Source organism: Drosophila subpulchrella, chromosome 3R, assembly GCF_014743375.2.
Source record: "Drosophila subpulchrella strain 33 F10 #4 breed RU33 chromosome 3R, RU_Dsub_v1.1 Primary Assembly, whole genome shotgun sequence".
In the NCBI taxonomy this organism is placed as follows: Eukaryota; Metazoa; Arthropoda; class Insecta; order Diptera; family Drosophilidae; genus Drosophila; species Drosophila subpulchrella.
This window is the reverse complement of record NC_050609.1, coordinates 9,337,581-9,359,041: the sequence shown is the minus strand read 5'-3', so window position 1 is coordinate 9,359,041 and position 21,461 is coordinate 9,337,581. Positions and strand designations below refer to the sequence as shown.

Below are 21,461 nucleotides of genomic sequence, written 5' to 3'. Positions count from 1 at the left end.
AAAGTATGCAACAATATATAGTGAACTAAGAAGTCCAAAGGTTTATTTTCGAAAGACGTCATTGTAATTGCCTAATTTTAGACACCTATAGAAGTGGGATCTGTATTAGCCCCTAGTCCTTTGAAAATGAATTCATATAAAATTTATTTAGTTTTTAAAGTAAGTTATCAAAAATGATTTCCTAAGATCATTTTAATGTTCATAGTTTTTTATTATTTATTTTTGAAATTACTCTTATTAACCCCATTTCAATCCCCAGGCGTACTTGCTGAACATACCATCGTGGGACTGGAAACAGGGCGACGATGTCATTTGCCTGGCCGAACTGAAGCTGGGCTTCATTGCGCAGAGTTGCTTGGCGCCCGGGTTCTCGACCATGATGGCCAACCTGTTCGCCATGAGATCGTTCAAGACGGTAAGTGGGGATGCAGTCCCAGAGATCAGGCCACTCACCAACGATATACCAGACACACTCACACTACTGGCGCCCAGTGAAAGCAGGCCGGAAGTTAGATATTTTCCAGATTTACAGATTACAGAACCGCTGACAATGTTCCGCCCATGGGGGCAAGCAATATGTGGGGTGTACCTCTAACCTACCGTATTTATCAATCCAAATGTCTCTAAATTACGTCTCTAACCCATAGTCGCCAGACATGCAGTCTTGGACAAATGATTACCTGCGCGGCACTGGCATGGAAATGTACACTGAAACATTGAGTCCCACATTTATTGGAATACCATTTGCTCAGGCCACTGAGTAAGTCACGCAGCTGGCAGTTTTCCAATTTTCCAACCATAAGCTATATCGTAATACTCGTACCAGAAAAAAAAACTTTAAAATACTATATCGTATCTACTACTCCCTACTCTATTCTACTTGTTAATCGTGCAGCGTTGAACGAAAAAAAAAAAAACAAAATATCGTACACCATGAACAACATATGATATATTCGGCCTACAAGCTGGAGCCCAATAGTGATTCGGGAATAAATAAATTTAGTAGAGAATCACAATTGGGTTTCCTGTGGGCCGAAAGAACACCTCACAACTCTCACATACACCACAAGTAAACACATTGTTATTTGTTTTCACTCAGTTCTGATCGTCGTTGTAAATCTCTCTTTTGTTGGTTGTTTTTAATTATTTTTTGATCGAATATCCGGCACGTTTACACCGATCTAAGTGTTGCAACGTGTAAATGTGCCTGCCAGTGAACTTAGCTTTTGATTTTCCAAACAAGAAACAGACACACACACACAAACACAAAAATACACCTGCCAAACAGTACACTGTGAAAATTAGTCGTTGTTTCAAGCAAATTCTTTGTGTAATTGAGTGTTCTAAGTGTTCAAAATGCCTTCAGTGTTTGCAAATACAAAATATGGTTTCTTATCCTTCATTTTCAAAAGCAAACTTCAAAACTGCCCAGTCGGTTTGACCGACTCTTTATTTGAGGACAAACAAACACCACACACACAAACAGACACACCCAATCGCTAATGTATGGTATCTGTGTGAGCGGATCGCTCCGAATATCTCTCTCTCTCTATCTAAATCTATCTATCTATCTATCTGTATCTCAGTAACAGTTCTAAGTTTGCAGCGTGCATTTTAGTTTGAGTTGGTTCTTTTCCGTTCCTGATGGTTTCAGTTCGACCTTTTGATTTCTGCTCATTTGACACACGTTCGGTTCGGTTGAGTCTTGATGCCACCCCAATGCTCGTGCCTTCTTCAATGCTGTAAAGTTCGCCAGTTCGCCAGAAAGTGTACAGACCGAATGCCAAAACAAAAAATGAACAATATCCAGAGATCGAAGCAGTATTTCTATGCCAAGCCCAAGCCAAAGCCAAAAGCCAATGCCAGAGTATGCAATGCCTGACCCAGAAACAAGCACAATCCAAAAAAAATGCAATACACACTCTTAGCACCGATACTCGCTGTTGAAATGTGTGCCGTAGACCCAGATGACCCAGAATCCAGTTACCAGAGCCCCAGCTATGAGATGTGTACGCGTAGGACCTGCCCCAAAAATTCTCTGCTAGTCTACTCCACCTGCCACAGCCACACAAAACCAAATACGAAAAACCAAACAGACAAACAAACAATTTAGAACAAACCGATAATGCGCCACGTAGTTACTTTAGCGAACTTACTAAATGCAAACCACAACAAAACCATTTTCTAACTTTCAGTCACCAGACACACAGGCCTGGCAAAATGATTATCTTCAAGGTACAGGGTGTGAGATGTACACCGAAACCCTATCACCTTCATTTACCGGCATGACATTCCCACAAGCCAGCGAGTAAGACTCAAAAATGAGAAATTAGAGAAAAAATAAAAACAAATTATATGCAAACTGTATAAAAAATACTACTACTTCTACTACTACTACTACTACAACTTTTTGCATTGTACAAAATAAGTTTGTTTACCAATTCTTTTTCCTATTATTTACCAACTTGATTCAATTCCGTTTGATTTACTCTCCTTCCTCATAATAACAATCAACAACTAAACAACTGTTTGTCGCCTCTCCCCACCCCCACCTCTGGCCATCTAAATATCTCGAAAAACTCAAAAACCCATACTTTAGATCCATAGCCACTGAAAGATCGAAACTAGCCACCAGTATCCAGAACCCGAGAACTAACCTTTCGAGGGCGAACGCATTGAACAACCTGTATATTAAACCCACACTCATTTCAATTGGCTCAAACTGCATCTGAAACCGTATATAGTATACCGTATATCGTATACCGTATATTATCCGTAATCGCAATTATAATCCGCATCCGATCGCCACAATCGCTTGCTAACTCCGAACTCAGCTCGCTGCGATTCGTAGAGCGTCAGACACGTACACTGCAAATAATTTTAGAGAACCACCACAGAACAGCTCCACTTGTGACTCCACCTACGACCCCGAACCCATTGCATGTGCAGAATGTTTTTTAGAGTGTAACCTAGTTGGCAATGGACCGCTGATGATTCACTGTCCGTAGATTTGATTTCTGTAAAGAAAATTTTTTAAAACCAAATAATTTTTTCTAGTTTACCTACTTAAGCATTTTGCCTAGCATGCCTTCTTTTTTGACTTGTCAATCGTCTTGGTTGTTTATTTTTTTAAGTGTACGCTTTCAGAGCACTCACCAATACAACGACACATACACACACTCAAACACCCACTCACACACACACTCACACAAAGAGCATGCCCTGTTTTGAGAGAGTTCGACTACACCTTTGTAGCATACTAAACTAGGTTCAATTACGTGTAAAGCAAATCTAGGCTAAGCTGAAGTGCGATCGGGCGACCAGGGACTGATTAACTCCCCTCTTCCCCGCGTTTAGACTGTGCTTCTCCAAGCTGAAGCTCCTGCTGCTGGCCATCGAGATCAAGGGCGCCGAGGAGGGGGCGGACAGCAAGATTTCCATAAACCCAAGGGGTGCCAAAATCCAGGCCAACACCCAGGGTTTCTTCATAGCACAAAGTGCCGACGAGGTGAAGCGGTAAGAGGTCACCCAAAAGGTCTACAAGGCCGATTCTGGTTATCATTATTATAAAGATATAATATCTCATCGAAATAAGGACCTTATCCTACAGAAAATAAAATATCTTAAGACTTTGTATTCCATATAATTCCATATTAAATCCGAGTAGAAATATTTTTTAAAGTGCCAACCAGAAGAAGCCTGATTTTATGATAGATATATTAAACTACAATTTACTCAATCCCACTCTTCAGTGCCTGGTTCTACTGCAAAGCCTGCCATGAGGACATCAAGGACGAGACGCTGATCAAGAAATGCAAATGCAAAAACTGTAAGCAAACCTTTGTACCAAATTGTACCCAAAACTATCTCTTAGCGTCCTTATGTATCTATGAATTTAATTTAACTTATCCCTTTTGATTTCAATATGTATTTGATTTGTTGTTTCGTTTGTGAATCGAACGTCTTGAAGACAGCCAGAGTCGAGTAAGCCAAACAGAAACGATAGGAAATAACCACTCGATTTTAGTTTGTAAGAAGGACCTAGCGAATGTTGAGGCAGATTCTAGGTATAAGGCGCAATCTTTCTAACCTTTATGAATATCTAAATATTTAACCACTCTACCATGAAACTATTCGTATATTTTTACATATTTTTATACATAAATATCCATGTTTTTTATTATATATTTATTATGTATGTGTGTTGGCGCGTGTGGCCCGCTCTCAATGAATTCAAAACCAAAAACTGCAACAACCAACCACAACAACTAACTATAACTATAACTATGCATAACCGAACCGAATCAACAATACCCATTGTCATGGCTGCAACTGTTCGAACAACCCTCGCACATACGTGTGTGTGCGATTGTGTGTGTCGCACTTGCAACGTGACATAACCAAATACAACCAATTAAACCGAAATCGAATCGAATTTAATACCAAATAATACAATCCAATGCCATAACTTTGTCCCACAGTGACTGTTCAGCCCAGGAGCAAATTCGATGACTTAGGTAAATCAAGCTACAAACCGAATAACCCAAGAATTAAAAGAATACACACTCAAGTATCCCACAAAAACCGAAACACTTGAAAACCACACAAACACTTCTCAGTTTTGAAGTTTTATCCAATACCAATACCAATACCAAAACCAATACCGATTCCAGTTACAATTCCAACTTTTGTATAAAGTACATTTTGCATATTCCCCATTACCTTTTGTTTGTACATTGAATACAGCAAAGCGAAGGTCCCGATTCCCAGACCCAGACTCCAACCGATTTTCCTGTCAGCACCTCACATTTACCAATAGCACAACAAAATCAAGACTTTTCCTTTGGTTTTGATTGTTTGTCTTTAGTTTTTGAAACGATATTGCAAAGCAAAACATTGGTCCTTTGTGCTCAGCCCCCGACCATAAAACCGTTTCCGATATCATAACCACCCACCAGCATATACTATTATATATATGAACAACGAACCATTCCGTCCTGCCCGTTTATCTTGCCCATGTGCAGTTCTATTTTGGTCACTGTTTGTTTTGACATGCGCCTCCTTGTAACCCACGAAGTAACAGTTAAATACACCCACACCTATAACGATTAACTAACTATATATTCCTATACATTCGACGAGGATAAAAAAAAGAAAAAACACAAATACATAACGTATCATTGACCTTGTAAATATGTTTGTGCGATATGCAACCCCAGTTCTTTGATTACCTACCATACTACTGCCAACACAGTCAACCAGCAAGAAATGTTAACCAAACTCTTCGCTTTTCCTTTAACCATCACAAAATAAAGACATTAGATGAAACCACCATGATAGTTGACACCTACGATTTTGCGTTTACAAGTGATTTTTGTGTTTTACGGGCCGTATGAGTAATATGCCAGCCCAAAGCGGTGAAATACAAAGGAGAATCTGCGATATTTGATATGACATTTGATCAATGACAAATAATTATATAAGTGGCAAGCGCCACTCAAAATATTTAAATTTTTAAAAAATAATTTCTCCATTTTTAAAAGTATTTTCAAATTAAAGACTTCTTTGCAAATCGATTAACAGCTTTGTATTTCATTAAAACGGCATGAATACCTCTTTACCATCTATATTTTTTATAAATTTCACTCCATTAATAGCCCTCTTTTTGATGAACAATTTTTATTCCAACCCTGAAACTGCACAATTTTTTTAAAAGTCTGTCTCGCTAATCCTCGCTCTTGCTCTCTCTGTCTCTGTAACTCCCTCTTAATCTTTGTACTTTATACTTATGTGTTGAGAATAATACAAGATCAAAATAAGTGCATGGAAATGAGCACAACAATCGATTTACATTTTATCACACCATCACCATACAAAAAAAAATGTTTAATAAAAAGAATATACTCTATTTTCGATCAATTTTGACTCACTTTTGCAGCATCCAGCTCTAATTTAAATACTCTTCCTAATACTTATGATTAAATTAAATTATCTTTAATACTTACCGGTAGACCTAAGTTCTTGAAACGCTGCGCCGTCCTCACGAATCCTCTTAACACTTTTCCTTTGATTTGTGTTCTTGGCGTGGCACTTACCTCCCCCACAGATCTCTATTTACATTTATATCTATTTCTAACGCGATTGTATATAACCACAAGTAGCTGCAAAGCGAAGAAGTGTAAATAACATTAGATCAGGTTGCGGAAGAAGTTAACAAAAATCGTTACCAGAGAATAACCGACGTTTATGTATTTGGTTTCTATGTAGCGTAACACCTAAACAATCTCTACCTATACTCTGTGAATCTAAATCTTAATCTGTAAACACCCCAACTTAGCTGGAAATGTTCTTAAGTAGTTAGTAAGTTTGCCGAGTTTGCGTTGCCTGCGTTATGGCTTTAAACCAGCGAAGCGGGATCCAATGTTGCAGCTGAATATATGTGAAGCGCAGTTCGCAGTTCGCAGTTCGCAGTTCGTAGTGCCTAGAGCTTAAGTTTCTGAACCAATCCCGATCCGATCCCAGATCTCCAGGCCTGTTATATTTAACTGATCTTTATGCATTTGATTGTGTGTATGAGCGAGTGTCTATCTGAATACCAAAACGTAACCATCTTGCAGATGTGGGCATGATTATGATGCAGACGGGCATGGTCAACCAAGGCATCACATCGGTGATGAATACAATGGAGGGTACGCTTTCAAATCCATTTCCACAAACGAAACCAACCGATTATTTGCGATTTGCGGCGCTCTATCCTATATTAATATCCGTTTTTATATTACAAAGCCAAAAGATTTATTTGTTGCTGCTAAACCCATTCCTAATCCAACGAATCTAAAAGAAATGCGAGCGATAACCAATGTGTTATTTTAAAAAAGGTATAAATATAATATGTCCGTTTGTCTAATAGGAGATTTAAATGAAATTTCCACTTTAACATACTTTGTCATGAAATGTATATATTCAAATGTTAAGACTTTGGTAAGCGCTCCCAAGATTTGGCATGCCAAATTTGAACTAAAAATAATGGTCGCCCTTTTAAAACTAATTGAACTTGGAAACTAAATCAAAATTACTAAATTGATGTACAATTGATGTACGTTTGTGTGCCCTAGTTAATGCTAAAACCCATGAAAAGCTCTTAGCTGCTAAATGCCAAAGAATCCCCGCAAGAAAGTATAGACTCTATGATTCAGATTGAGAGGAATTGGGTAAAATAAATATTGGAAAACAGGGAATAAGGTGTCATTCAACTGCAACGAAATCAGTTTCAGTTTTTCTTCAGTTGGTACTTCTGCTCCCTACTATCGCTCTATCGTTCTCTCTATCGTACTCAGTATAAATATAACATTACTTACTATAGAAATAACTTAGTTTTGCTACGATTTCTGGTTTGGTTCGCCCGAGAAGCGCGTATAATGTCATAATAAGCAGAAAGCATACTTAGTATATATTCTTTATATACATTGCATATATCTATTTATAATCATAAACTGCATACCACATATGAATATATCAACATATATATTTACCGAAAGTTCAAGTACAACGTGTGCCGTGCGATTTACTTATGATTTCCGTTATAGAGTATTTAATTTCCAATATTTTGATTTAATCATCATTTTTTTGAATGATGTTCCAATGATAAGCATACGAAGATTGCGAGAAGATGAAGATGAACTAAATTATATTGAAATCAACATTCATTACCTTGCCATCATTTACCTATTCACACGAATCCTATAAAATTCTGTTTTCATGAAACAAAAACAGTGGCCACCTTCCGGAAAGGCGTCCGAGCCGTACAAATGGTTGGGCGTGCAAGTACGTATAACTTACTCTACTCTCTCACTCTCTCTCTGTCTCTTTCTATCTCTCTATATCCTGTCTCTGTCTCTACTACTACTCTACTACTGTTACCGATAAGCATACAAAACATACATTTCATAACATGAAACCAGAAACCACGAAACCCCACATGATATCCAATTGGCAACGAAAATTGTTCCATTACATCTGCCCCAAAAGACTCTCTTGCCAACCAAGTAAAAAGCTTGATTACATGTTTATAGCGCCAAACTAACTACCAACTAACTAACTCTAATTGCTACTGTTCAGCTGCATATGCCATTCAGCAAACCAATCAAAAACCAAGCCAATCAATCAGGCAGCCAAACAATCGAAAATCAATCAATCTTTGTCAGAACACAGCCACACAAACACGAATACAAACACAAACACACAGAGCCCCTGGCCCCGCCCACCCCCAGAACCACCCGCCCCCTGTTCCAACACTAACGCACTACTCAAAATAACTCGCTCACACACACACACACCTACATGTTTCGTTTCTACTCGTTCGTTCTAGTAATTGTGTACTTTTTCATATTCAACTTTAACCTTAGTGTGCGTGTGAGTGTGTAGTAAACTAAGTAAAGTAAAGAACCAAACTTCGTTTTGAGTCAGTTAATATTGGAAATCAACCATTTGGATACTACATATTCAGTGACCATACTTCGTATGAACTCCATACTATCCATACTGTTTCCATTTTGTTACCAAGTCGAGTCGGCGTGCTTATAACTCATACTCTTACATAATTATCGTACTCGTATATCGTAAAGTATTTTGTACAAACGTTAACTACATATTGTGTATTGTATCTATCGTATCGCATCGTATCATGTCGTATAGTATCGTTTATTCGTGATACAAATTCTAACTGTTCACGTATCTTAGGACAACTAACTATGTCATACCAACAAATACTTCAAGTTTCCTCTTTATATGATATACTAAATGGTAACACTGACACTCCATAAAACACCAAACACAAGGTCTTGAGGACCTGCATATCCCAACACCACACTACATTACACACATTCTCTGTAAAATATACAAACACTATCTTCTGCGTCCGGACTATGTTCCTTTCTATATAATATATCAGATTTGTAAACCTATCATCTTTCTATTGTACTTCCCTACCCACACATTCGTGTTCCGTATCAACTACTACAACTACAATAAATACTCCTATTTATATGTCTCTGTGTGTGTGTGTAGAAGACGATGAATACTCGTTGTCAAGTAAGTCAAACTAACTCAATCTGTTGTATATCCATACCGAAAAAAAAAACAGAAATACTCTAATTAAATCGCATTTGTACTTGTCTAAAACGTTTCATTATTATTTGAATTTACTAGAGTTTTCGATAAATTCCCCCTCATATGTGCCAGTGCACGTTTTTCGTTTCGATTCTCGTGATTTGTATTGTATCTTGGTTTAGTTTTGGTTGTTTTCGGTTTTTCCCAGAGAGAGAACCCCATTAAATTAGACCTATCGTAAGTTATTGTTTTACCATGCATAAACCAACATGAATAAATAAAAAATAAATGACTTGAGAAAGCAAAGCAACTGAGCCAATGATTAGGGCCACCATCCAATCACAAACACCCAAAATAAAAGTTTGAAAAAGCGGCAGTCAAGCAGCTCCTCCTCATCCCCCCGAGCACTGCACCAATCCCCCCGGGGAACAGGAGAGGGGAAGGGGATCAATTAGAAAGCGAGAAAATTCAAAATTCCATGCAGTTCAATTGCTAACCAACTATAATCGTTAAATTCAGACCCCATTCAGAAGAAGCAGGGGTTAAACTAGATAGTGCAACTCGTAGTTGGAGAGATCGTTTGACGTTGTTCTTGAAGTGGGTGTTAGCCGTTATAGCAGTCTAAGTATTAAGTGCTTTGAAAATCGGATACCGAAATCCAGCGAGCCAAAAAAGCTACCGATGAATATTTAGAGTATTGCCAAACCATCTTGCTACTCAGCTTGTAATCCGCACTTAGTCAGCGTGTTGCTTAAATAATGCTTCAAGCTTTAACCGATTTGGTTTGTATCCCCAAATACCTATACCAATGCTTGCTTAGTCTTGTTTACCGTTTTACCTATGTATACTCTATATATTTATATAAATTTTGTACCCGTTTGTATAAATGTAAGATAACCATCACAAGTTCTGTTCCAACTCATATTTATTTGCATGTTTTGTTCGATATTCTATGAAGCAAATACCCTAATATGAATCCCGAAAAACCATCTCCCAACCATCTTGAACACTTTTTGTTCAGTTTCGGCCGAGAGCCGTTTTCGTTTGATTTGATTTCGTCAGGTTTTCCTGGGTTTCCCCAAAAGTCAGACTAGTTTCTATATGATTTTCTCTCGAATTTCTCGTTTATTTTGGAAACAAACCGAAACTCTTACCGCTTCAGTTCTTACAAAAACCAAACACAATCCCCCTTAAAAAAAGAAAAAAAAAGAAAACAGAACCAAAACAAAAGAATTTGTTGTATATTCAAAAGCAATTATGAGCTTCACATAAAAAGCTTGACCATATAAATAACACAAAGAAATGCATACACACCGAATCTGATTTTTCTGAGCTGTGCGATAACGAACCACCGTATTTTACAGATGAACACCATCCTGCACCCACATTTACGCCTCCAGAGCTACCCAAGCGGGTGCATGTGCGTGGATCTGTATCGGGTAAAGTCTCGTCCCCCAGTCGAACACTCAATTTGGTATCAGTCAGAGATCAGATCCACAGAAAGGTTATTTTGACGTCGATAGGTGGACATAGCTCATTGTTCGACCAGGCCACTCAAACATTACACATTACCCAATCAAGATCAGTTTCAGTTTGCCTTTAACTTTGTCCTCCGTTTTCTTTCAGTTCCTTGGTTCGCTTTTTTTCCTTAGTTGTATAAGTAAACAGTATCCAATCCAATAAACAAACGATCAAGTACAACCCATGATAATTGTTTAGATATTCGTTTGCATAACTCTGTTTTTGCGTTGATTCTTGAACAGAACTCGTTTCTTTGCTAATGTAACTCGTTGAAATAATCTATCTAAGGAAACGCCATATATCTCCTGTACTACTCCTCATGCTTATTACTCGAACCCATATTGATGTCTATTTAACTTACTTTACTTATTTGTACACATCACCCTGTGTGCCTTCGTTTTTAATTGCATAACCGATCTGCTTGTTATCAAACTTTGTTTATTACTGTCGCAAGCCACACACAGCATCACCATAACCAACAAGAACTAAGAACCAATAACAAATCTAAACCAAATGCAACATGCAACACGCGGCTCAAAAATACCTTTCTCGATTAACTAATGACTAATACTTAAAGCCAATGAGTATCTCTTCAAGAGATCTCCAGCCAAGATTACTAATCGATTGATCTGCTCTTTATCTCTGATCTTTGATCTCTGATCTCTCGTCAAACGAACGCTTCTGCCTGCCAAATGTTAAATGCCAAATGCGAAATGTCACAGGTGATATCACACGTGACAGAGAAGATACGAATCGTAAGTTATGCTGGTCTACTATTATCATTATCATACGGTTCCAATTTGTATATTACAGTACTCAATCGCAATGTGCGCCGTCCGAATGGCACTGGCAACGGTACAGGTGGCATGCACCACATGAACAACACGGCAGCGGCTGCTGCGGCAGCTGCGGCGGCGGGAAAGCAGGTGAACAAGGTGAAGCCCACAGTGAATGTGAGCCGGCAGGTGGAGGGCCAAGTGATATCGCCATCGCAGTACAACAGGTGAGTAATCGGATTATATCTGGTGGGGATTGTATATATCTATATGTATAACAGGGGGGAGGAACAACAAGAGGCCATCTACTTAACTATAGAGATATATCACATTAAAGAGCACTCTGTTCAGTTATCAAATAGCAAAGCAAAGTCGGTAATCCAGCAAGAGCAAAAATGAAAACTCAATGAATACACTTTCTAGGCCAACTCCGTTTGCAGCTGCATCAAGTTTGATTTTCCACTTTTCCGTTGCGTTACTACCAAACAAGCAAACAAACAACATGCAATACCGATATCAAAAGAAAACCAACACTCAATTATGATTATTGTGTTTACTATATGTTTTATTTCACACAATACAGGGGTCAGGAGAAGGTTTTCTAGGTTCCTCGTACATATGTAAATGCTCTTTAACCAACTAATCCATACACCTCAACTAACTGTCTCACTCACCTGCTCACTCAATCACTCACTCACTCAAGAAAAACGAAAAAACCAAAAAACAACCAAACCAATTAATTACTTTTAACCAGTCTAAATGTATAAAAACGAACAACATTTTGTTTCAGGCCACCAGAGAATGATGCTAACCCTTATGCGGGCTATCAACTTGCTTACGAAGTTAAAAAGCTCATGTATGCGTCCATAATTTCCTAGATTTTTAACTTACGAACTCTATCAAACAAACAAAAAGCCAAAAGCCTTTTTTAAACTATACCTTAGTATTCGTTAATACTTATCTAACTACATCTTATGCGCATTTTGTTCGACACACATTGATATTGATTGATCGAAAGCTATGCCATACCATCAAATACGCGTACTAAACATACAAAAATTTAACCAAATATGTGCGTTTATTGTCATGTCGCTGTCTTCTGTGTCTGTGTGCGTGTGAGTGTGTGTTTGTAGATGTCCGTGTGTATGTGTGTGCGCCCCATGATTATTTCGCATTCAAAACTAACCCAGCATAACTAACCGCATATCATTCTAAAACATTCTGTCTACTAACATCTGAGCTCTCGTTCTTCATTGTGTGTGCGCCTCTCCAACTAATCTAAAAAAATACTGACATTACTAAAAGTTAAATTCGTAATTGCCTTCGTTAATGTAAAATATAGGTGCTTTTATAAGCAATTTCTACAACTCCAACTCTCCTTTGCTGATAAACTTATTTTCTAATTTTTTTATATACTTTAATATGTAGTGAGAAATATTGAAGTCAAAAATCTTAAAGTGAACCAAGTTTTCTAAATATAACCAATGAAAAATAATCTTGGTTTTCCAATTTCCTTTAAGGAATCCTTAGATTCCAATACCAATCTTTGAGTAAGGATCGGTCAAAAAGTATTGCATACCTTTTGGCGCAGATAATGCACCTGTTTTATTTAGATTCTTAAAATATTTTAACCGTTTTTTTTAGACTTTTCATGATATTGTTGGTCCTAGACCCCGAAAGCATACATTAAGCTCAATATTCGCCCACTTTTTCTCCTGCATTCTCTATTTCTCTGAATCATTTGAACTTGAATTGCAATCTAAGTGTTGTGTGTGTTTTTCTGTGTTCATCTTTGTGTCAAAACTTGCACCTGTGTACCATATATTATCTATTATTATCTCTTTTCCTTTAAAGTTACAAAACAGCATTAAGTATTGTAGATAAAAAATGCCAAGTCCGGCGGATCGGGAGGGGTATGGTTCTTTTGAGGCATCTCCCTTGCGCATGCCCAGCACCTGAATCACAATGAAACACCTGAGGGAGATCGCCAATCACGGATTACACGAATAGTATCTAGAGATATTGATCCATACAGCCCTACACCACCGCCGGATGGCAGATTAAGCATTTTGCGTAGTGACATATTGATTTATTCTCAAATTCTTTTTCGCATTCATTTCGAGACTTTTGTTCTTAGCACACGATCTTCTCTATCTCTCTATCTATCTATCTGTATTTATCTTTGTAAACGTAAACTCTCTATCTTTAACTATATCGTATTGAGATCACATTTTAATTCAATATGCTCCAAGTACTCGTACTCGTATTGAAGTATCCACATCATTTTTGAACGAAACACGTACTCGTAGCGTTTCCGATGAACACTTTGCATTTGGATGTAGCGTTTGTTTTTGAATTGGTTGATAAACTGCATTTGCAATTCAAAAGTTGAATCGAAGTAAACCCCATTATGAACGACTCGAGCCGAGCTCCAGCACAGACCGCCCGATGGCTAACACCTCTCTATCCTATCGATCTACTTGTGTCTAGGCCGACGAGTCGCAGTTCCGGCACGGGCACACAGAATCAAAACGGCGGCGTCTCACTGCCCGCCGGCATTGCGGACGATCAGTCGAAGGACTTTGATTTCGAGAAGACCGAAATGAAGTACGACTCGACGGGCATGTTCCACTGGAGTCCCGCAAAGAGCTTAGAAGACTGCATACTGGTAAGTTAACAAAGTTAAAAATAATAATTTAACAATACGTTTTCAACTTGAGAATGATAAATCAATGTACTTAAACTATTACCAATTTGATTAGAAATCAGTTAAGAGTTTAAACTCGGTTATATACTTAGCTATATGAAATGTACACTTTTGTAAACTGTTTGTGTGGCGGCAGAGAAGAAGCAGAGCTGCTCCCTATGCCCGCTCAACGAAAGACAGCCGACCGCTGATTAGATCTAAACTATAATAAGTTTATAAGATATACGGTTTTTTGTAATACCTTGTGATAGTATAAAGACATTACTATTTCTCTGCAGGATCGCAACCAGGCGGCCATGACCGTGCTGAACGGCCACGTAGTCGTGTGCCTGTTCGCTGATCCCGATTCGCCGCTGATCGGGCTGCGGAACCTGGTGATGCCGCTGCGGGCGTCCAACTTCCACTACCATGAGCTGAAGCACGTGGTCATTGTGGGCTCGGTGGACTACATACGGCGCGAGTGGAAAATGCTGCAGAACCTGCCCAAGATCTCGGTGCTCAACGGATCGCCGCTGAGCCGCGCCGACCTGCGGGCCGTGAACGTCAATCTGTGTGATATGTGCTGCATCCTGTCGGCCAAAGTTCCTAGCAACGACGATCCCACGCTGGCCGACAAAGAGGCGATCCTCGCCTCGCTGAACATCAAGGCCATGACCTTTGACGACACGATCGGTGTTCTGAGCCAGCGCGGTCCGGAGTTCGACAACCTGAGCGCCACCGCCGGCAGTCCCATTGTGCTGCAGCGGAGGGGCTCAGTCTACGGCGCCAATGTGCCCATGATAACAGGTAAACTGCATCGCACTAGGTTGGCCGAGTTTACGAACGACCGAACGAAAGTGAGGCTGGCCAGGTCAGGGTCGATTTCTGAAGGGGATTTCTTATATAGGGGGCTAGTGATTTCTCCTGATCCTGGCCAGGCTCACCCGCCTTCTGCTTTGAATGCGGTTCAAGTGTCTGCTCTACTAATGCTTCACATGTTGGTTGTCGTTTAAAGAACTGGTCAATGATAGTAACGTGCAGTTTCTCGATCAAGACGACGACGATGATCCAGATACAGAACTATATCTGACGCAGCCTTTCGCCTGCGGCACAGCCTTCGCTGTGAGTGTGTTAGACTCGCTGATGTCCACGGTAATGTCTCGTTTTAGTCCTTGAATGGGGTTTTAAAACTGTAAAATGTACTGCTCGGTTGGGTATTGTGTAATATATCATATATCTTTGAATTGACCTCATCTAAACAGACTTACTTCAATCAAAACGCCTTAACGCTGATCCGCTCACTGATAACGGGCGGCGCCACGCCCGAGCTGGAATTGATCCTGGCCGAGGGGGCTGGCCTCCGGGGAGGCTACAGCACCGTGGAGAGTCTGAGCAATCGGGACAGGTGAGTCAACAAGAATAGGAATTGGAATTAATCAACATTGGATATAACTAGGATACAAAACTTAATGAACACTGAATACCTAATGAATACCTTACTCAAATTGCCACATGTATCTGAATACCTTATGAATACCTTATTGAAATTGATAAAAACATTTCTTATTATTATCTGAATACCTACTTATTAACCTACTGAAATTGCTATCATAAGCCGCATAATCAATTTTCAAATCAGAACTATTGTCAACATTGGATATAACTAAGAAATAACACTTAATGAACACTGAATACCTAATGAATACCTTACTCAATTTGCCATAAGTATCTGAATACCTAATGAATACCTTACTAAAATTTATAAAAATAATTTCTTATTATTATCTGAATACCTATTTATTAGTTTACTGAAATTGCAATCATAATCCGCATTATCAATTTTCAAATTAGAACTATCATCAACATTTGATATAACTAAGAAATAACACTTAATGCTCACTGAATACCTAATAAATACCTTACTCAAATTGTAACTGAATACCTAATAAATACCTTACTGTAATTGATAACAATGATATCTTATTATTATCTGAAAACCTACTTATTAACTTACTGAAATTGCTATCAAAATCCGAATTTTCAAATTAGAATTATCACCAACATTGGATATATCTAAGAAATAACACTTAATGAACACTGAATACCTAATGAATACCTTACTCAAATTGCCACAAGTATCTGAATACCTAATGAATACCTTTGTAAAATTACTTATTACCTTACTAAGATTGCTATCATTATCCGCATTATCAATTTTCTAATTAGAACTATTGACATTTTTACCTGCATTATCATTATCTGGATACCTAATGATTACATTACTCAAATTACTAAAAGTATTTTTTTGATGATCCCATCCACAGATGTCGAGTGGGTCAGATCTCACTGTACGACGGTCCGCTGGCTCAGTTCGGGGAGTGCGGCAAGTACGGGGACCTCTTTGTGGCGGCCCTCAAGTCGTACGGAATGCTGTGCATCGGATTATACCGATTCAGGGACACCAGCTCCAGCTGTGATGCGAGCAGCAAACGTTATGTAATAACCAACCCACCCGATGACTTTTCACTACTGCCAACAGATCAGGTGAGGATTAGCTTATATACCCATACCATCATCTTTTTATTATAATAATTTGAATCCTCTTCAGGTATTCGTTTTAATGCAATTCGATCCGGGCCTGGAGTACAAGCCGCCAGCGGTTCGAGCACCTGCCGGCGGACGAGGCACCAACACACAGGGCTCCGGGGTCGGCGGGGGCGGCTCCAACAAGGATGATAACTCTTGATTGTTACTGTGTAGCGCCTTAACTGATGGTCCTTATTCGTACATTTGAACGATGGAGAAGCTAATCGAAGGCAGAGCAGCGCATTTGTGGCACCGCACCCACAACTACCTATTGGCATAAGATATTCAGACAAGCGCAACAAATCGGCAGAGAAAAAAGACATATTTGTATGTAATTTCGATTGTACCGTGTACAAAAGTGAAATCAAAAGCGTTAACTAGTTAGAGATACGAACCCTTGCGTGCCATTTAAATGCGCTGCTCTGCTTTTTTATGTGTGCGGAGGCATGCGGCCCGGTGTATTTTGTCCATCCCAACTAACAATCAAGAGACAGCCCGAACCACAGACCACCAGATCAACGTCGACGGCAACGTCGCCTGTCTCCGCACATATAAAAAGCTAATCCGGATCGGGGGAACACGAACCATAGCCCTGATATCCATCGTTCAACTGCCAACTGATTGCTTCCCACATCATTCCGTATGCCTTTTTAGAACCTTGAAATTATCATATTCTGTATACTTATAATTTTAATCTTACAACTACATTGGTTAATCTTGTATCCTTCTTTATCCATATTATTTTGTAATCGACTTTGTGCCCCAATAAAATATTATTATCATTTGAGTTTTCAGTTTGTTATCTGTTGATTGCCCCGAATTAAGTTCTCCAAGCAACAATCATTAGTTATTCTTATGGGTATGTATTTACGTATGAGTGATTTCTACCATCATTTACATTTAAGAATCGTTTGTCATTAACTTTCATTTACATTTTGAGTTCTCTTCATGGCGCTATCATTGCATAAGAAACAATTGAAAATTGAATTCTAAACGAAAATCCATCTCAATGGTGTGACGTAAGCAATTGGGAACCATTAGTGAGGTAAGCTACACATTAAACAAGGAAGCGAGGAAGACTCAGCCACACACTGAGCGAAAAACCAACTACCAAAAACTACAACTAAGTCTACTCGATCTATGTACTCTCATGTCTCAAAATCTTTCTCTAAGCCGCCGAATGCGGCCACAACGCAACAATTTATAACGATCACACGAATTAAACACTGAAAACAGAGATTTGCGAGATTGCTTTTGGCTGAGATACAGATACTGATAGCGAGATACAGATACAGATACCGATACAAGGCAATGAGGCTAAAATTCAAAAACTGCATTTAGAAGTTTCTGAGCATGCGCAAAACGATTTATATAGAGCAGAGCATATTGTAATCATTAAACTTTTAAAGTAAAACTAAACACAAATATCGATTAACGACACCTAAAGGCCAACAATTTGCTAGCTAATTCGTATCGTACACCTAAAGCAAATACATACATGACTCGGCCTAATATCTTTTATGAAAGCCAGAGAAAACATGGTTGTTTCGGCCAAAGATTGCCCAGTCAGGGGCGATTCGAGCCAAATACTAAGCCATATGCAAAGAATAACACTTAACTAGAGGAATCTCAGCTTTTTCACTCGACACAAGTCAGATTTGCTAATTCTAAATTGAAAAACTTCTTTCATTCACATCTCAACACACGACACACAAAAGAGAGCTATATAACTCTCGAGTAAACACGACAAAATATTGTAAGTAGCGCATTCGAATCATTATTCAATACCACTTAATATAGAGGACACCTATGCCGGAATATAGAGTGCGACGAAGGTCGAAGAAAAAGTAGTTAGTAATATTTTTTAGTGTATGTGAATGTGTGCGCTTTTTACCAGCGATTTACGAGCAGCAACTGTGGTGTTCTAAACAAATTTTGATAGATACAATCGGTAACCAAGAATGGCGAAAACGTTATATGTATTTCCTTCCGACTTCTCTCTGTATAACTTCTACCCTAACTTCTCTACCGACTTCACGCACTTGCGCTCGAAACGCCAAAGTGGAACGCTCTGATTTTTGTACATAGCCTGTAAATATGATAAGCAACTGATACCGATACTAATGTATCTCGAATACGTTATCGTTTAACTCGTTTATCCCGTGCTGTTTCGTTTTGCCGTTCAAAAAGAGTTTTCGGGTCATAATTGTAATTTGTTCAAATGATAAACACTGCCAAAGCGTATAGAAATCACATTAAATGTAGATCAAATCAACCAAAAGCTGACAGCATTCATTCAATAGAGGAAAAGCCAAAATACCAAAGAAGCGTAACAAGAAAATTGCACAGAACAGCATCCCATGGATTTGTTTGATTGTTTCCACAAATGATTAGCGAATAACAAATTTAAGTAAAACGAATTCGAGCTTTTAAATTTAATACGAAAACCAAATAAAAAAATATAACAATTTATAAGTGAATGCGAGAATAAAGAAGAGCCAATTACCATTTCGTTTCATATTTGATTTGTAGCGGAATTTTGTGTAGCCTAGGCTTACCCAGAACGTAAATTAAAAACAAAATATGTGAATATTATGCGCCTTCGAAATTTATGTAAACGTGTATGTAGCCGTGCGATGTGAGAAACATTTAAACTCCATTAAAAAAAATTAAAGTTAATGGTAAAGGTAACGTCGACGGTAAAGGTATATGGTAATGGTAATGGTAATGGTAAAGTAATCGTAAATAGACAAGTGTAAATGTTAACGAATCGAGAGCATAGCATAGCTTAGCATAAACATAAGACGACTAGGTATCGCGACAAGCAGTTCATATATTGTTAATGATAAACTTATTATTAAATCGACAACAAAACGCATTTGCAATCCTAAAATAATATGGAAACGATGATAGAGGTGGCGTAGCGAAAACCCAAAAGTTAAACATAATTTTTAAATGAATAAACTAGTTATTAAATTTATAGAAACCTCACTTATACACCCCCACAACACTAATACTCTCACACACACACACACACACGCGACAGCGATGAACAACCCAACAACAAGAACAAAAATGAACTCTCGATGTTGTGAAACTTGATAAAATCATGTTTACGCTATAGCAGATCTACATAAATGAAATAAAAAAGGAACGCAAGTAAAGTACATATTCAACCGAGAAAAACCAGAAACGAAAGCTTCTTTAAAACAAGCAAAAGAAAATTTATCGAAAATTATAGAAAAGATAAATCCGCTGACAAAGCTGCCTTTCCCATTTGCATTTCCAATTCATATTTGATAATAACTTCGGGTATTTTTCCACTTCGCTCAATTTAACACTTCCGAGCAGCTTTGTTCACAGAAAGTAATAATACATATATTAATAATGTCGCATAAAACTACTCAATGCCGTATAAACTAGTGTAAGTGCAAAGGTTTTTGTAGAAAATTCGTCAATAAAATGCCACAAAAAAAATATAAAATATATTATCATACTCGTAAATGTGAAGCTATGCAGCATTTTACTGTAGTTAGATTTTTTGTATAGAATCAACGTTTGCAGCTAAAAACCAAAACGAAAACCGAAACTAATATGATAATTTTACAGGTTTAAGGCGGAAATGTTCATTTTTTTAAGGAATAACGATATTAACAAATATCATAATTAACATTACAAATAGCAACTAAAAACGAAAAATATTTTTTATAATTTCGCAGCACTTTCACATGATACCCGCACACGCACATATACACATCCGGCAATGTGTGCTAAATAAATTGTATAAATAATGCAAACCCAAAAAATGCAAGTCATATAAATGTAGTTACATTTTTTTAGTTTTTACTCGCTATTTATATGAGGTATATTTACACAACGGAAACCCTAAACGTAGACATTAATAAAACGTAAAAAGCGATAAAAATCATTAATTTATATTTAAACAACATTAATTAAACCGAAATCAGATCAGAAAGCATAAAATGACAAATTAGTTTAGTTTAAAGCGGCCTCCAAAAGGCAAGAATAACAACAAGTGAATAAAATTTTAAATAACAAATTAAAAAGCTAAAAATGCATATTTTAAACATTTGTCTAAAACGCAACCAAAAAAAAACAAATGATAAATGTATGAAATAAAAGGTATAATAATAATATTATGTTGTTAATGTTTAAAAAACCTTGTTAAAAATAATATTTCAAAATAAAATATAAATACAGAAAAAATAGCGAAGAAATTTCTTGGAAACAAGTGGCGAGCAAACAGAAATTGGGCGTACTCTCTGGACTTCGTTGGTAATAGAAAAGGTATCAACTCGATATTAGCTCACATACGAACTTGCCCACAATACTATTAACTGTAGATTACAACTAAATTTAAGTTTTTCCACGAATAGCATCCAATTTGGGCATATTACTTTTATGTTAATAAAATAGAAGGTTTTTTTTACAAGTTTCTTGTTTAATTTTAGGGTTTTTGTTTAACAATAGCCAAAAAAAAAGTGTGAAGTGAGAAAAAAGTTGGTGTTTTTAGTTATTTAAAATATAGAAATATAAAATGTAACAACTATATTTAATTTAACATTGATTTAAATATAAATTTATTTTTTAATATATGCACTAAGTAGATTTATATATTTTCATTATTAAATCATACAGTACTAATATTGTGTATTTTGTATTTCCTTTTAATATATAATACAAAGCTGAATAAATGTGAACTCAATAAGCATCCTTATAGTATTCTTTCTTATAACTATTTTCATATTTTTGAATTACTTTAC

At 37.6% G+C, this 21,461-nt stretch overlaps 1 protein-coding gene across 37 annotated transcripts in view; it reads left to right on the top strand.

Moving 5' to 3' along the window:
* The window catches only part of LOC119545834 (calcium-activated potassium channel slowpoke), a 50,008-nt gene extending 29,827 nt beyond the window's left edge, over positions 1 to 20,181 (top strand). For 8 of the 37 annotated variants that reach the window (XM_037851769.1, XM_037851753.1, XM_037851756.1 and 5 more), the window contains 16 exons: positions 260 to 415; positions 2,196 to 2,308; positions 3,358 to 3,516; positions 3,753 to 3,829; positions 7,774 to 7,824; positions 9,067 to 9,090; positions 10,473 to 10,547; positions 11,352 to 11,384; positions 11,443 to 11,632; positions 12,196 to 12,261; positions 13,896 to 14,073; positions 14,391 to 14,898; positions 15,107 to 15,243; positions 15,354 to 15,496; positions 16,416 to 16,635; positions 16,700 to 20,181. In XM_037851769.1, coding sequence (XP_037707697.1) covers positions 260 to 415; positions 2,196 to 2,308; positions 3,358 to 3,516; positions 3,753 to 3,829; positions 7,774 to 7,824; positions 9,067 to 9,090; positions 10,473 to 10,547; positions 11,352 to 11,384; positions 11,443 to 11,632; positions 12,196 to 12,261; positions 13,896 to 14,073; positions 14,391 to 14,898; positions 15,107 to 15,243; positions 15,354 to 15,496; positions 16,416 to 16,635; positions 16,700 to 16,837 — 2,268 coding nt within the window. In that variant the 3' untranslated portion in view covers positions 16,838 to 20,181. Of the gene's footprint in view, positions 1 to 259; positions 416 to 647; positions 761 to 2,195; positions 2,309 to 3,357; positions 3,517 to 3,752; positions 3,830 to 4,481; positions 4,518 to 6,617; positions 6,690 to 7,773; positions 7,825 to 9,066; positions 9,091 to 10,472; positions 10,548 to 11,351; positions 11,385 to 11,442; positions 11,633 to 12,195; positions 12,262 to 13,895; positions 14,074 to 14,390; positions 14,899 to 15,106; positions 15,244 to 15,353; positions 15,497 to 16,415; positions 16,636 to 16,699 lie in introns of all 37 variants that reach the window. The other 29 variants (XM_037851786.1, XM_037851784.1, XM_037851783.1 and 26 more) reach the window with 20 other exon arrangements.
* Positions 20,182 to 21,461: the final 1,280 nt, after the last annotated feature.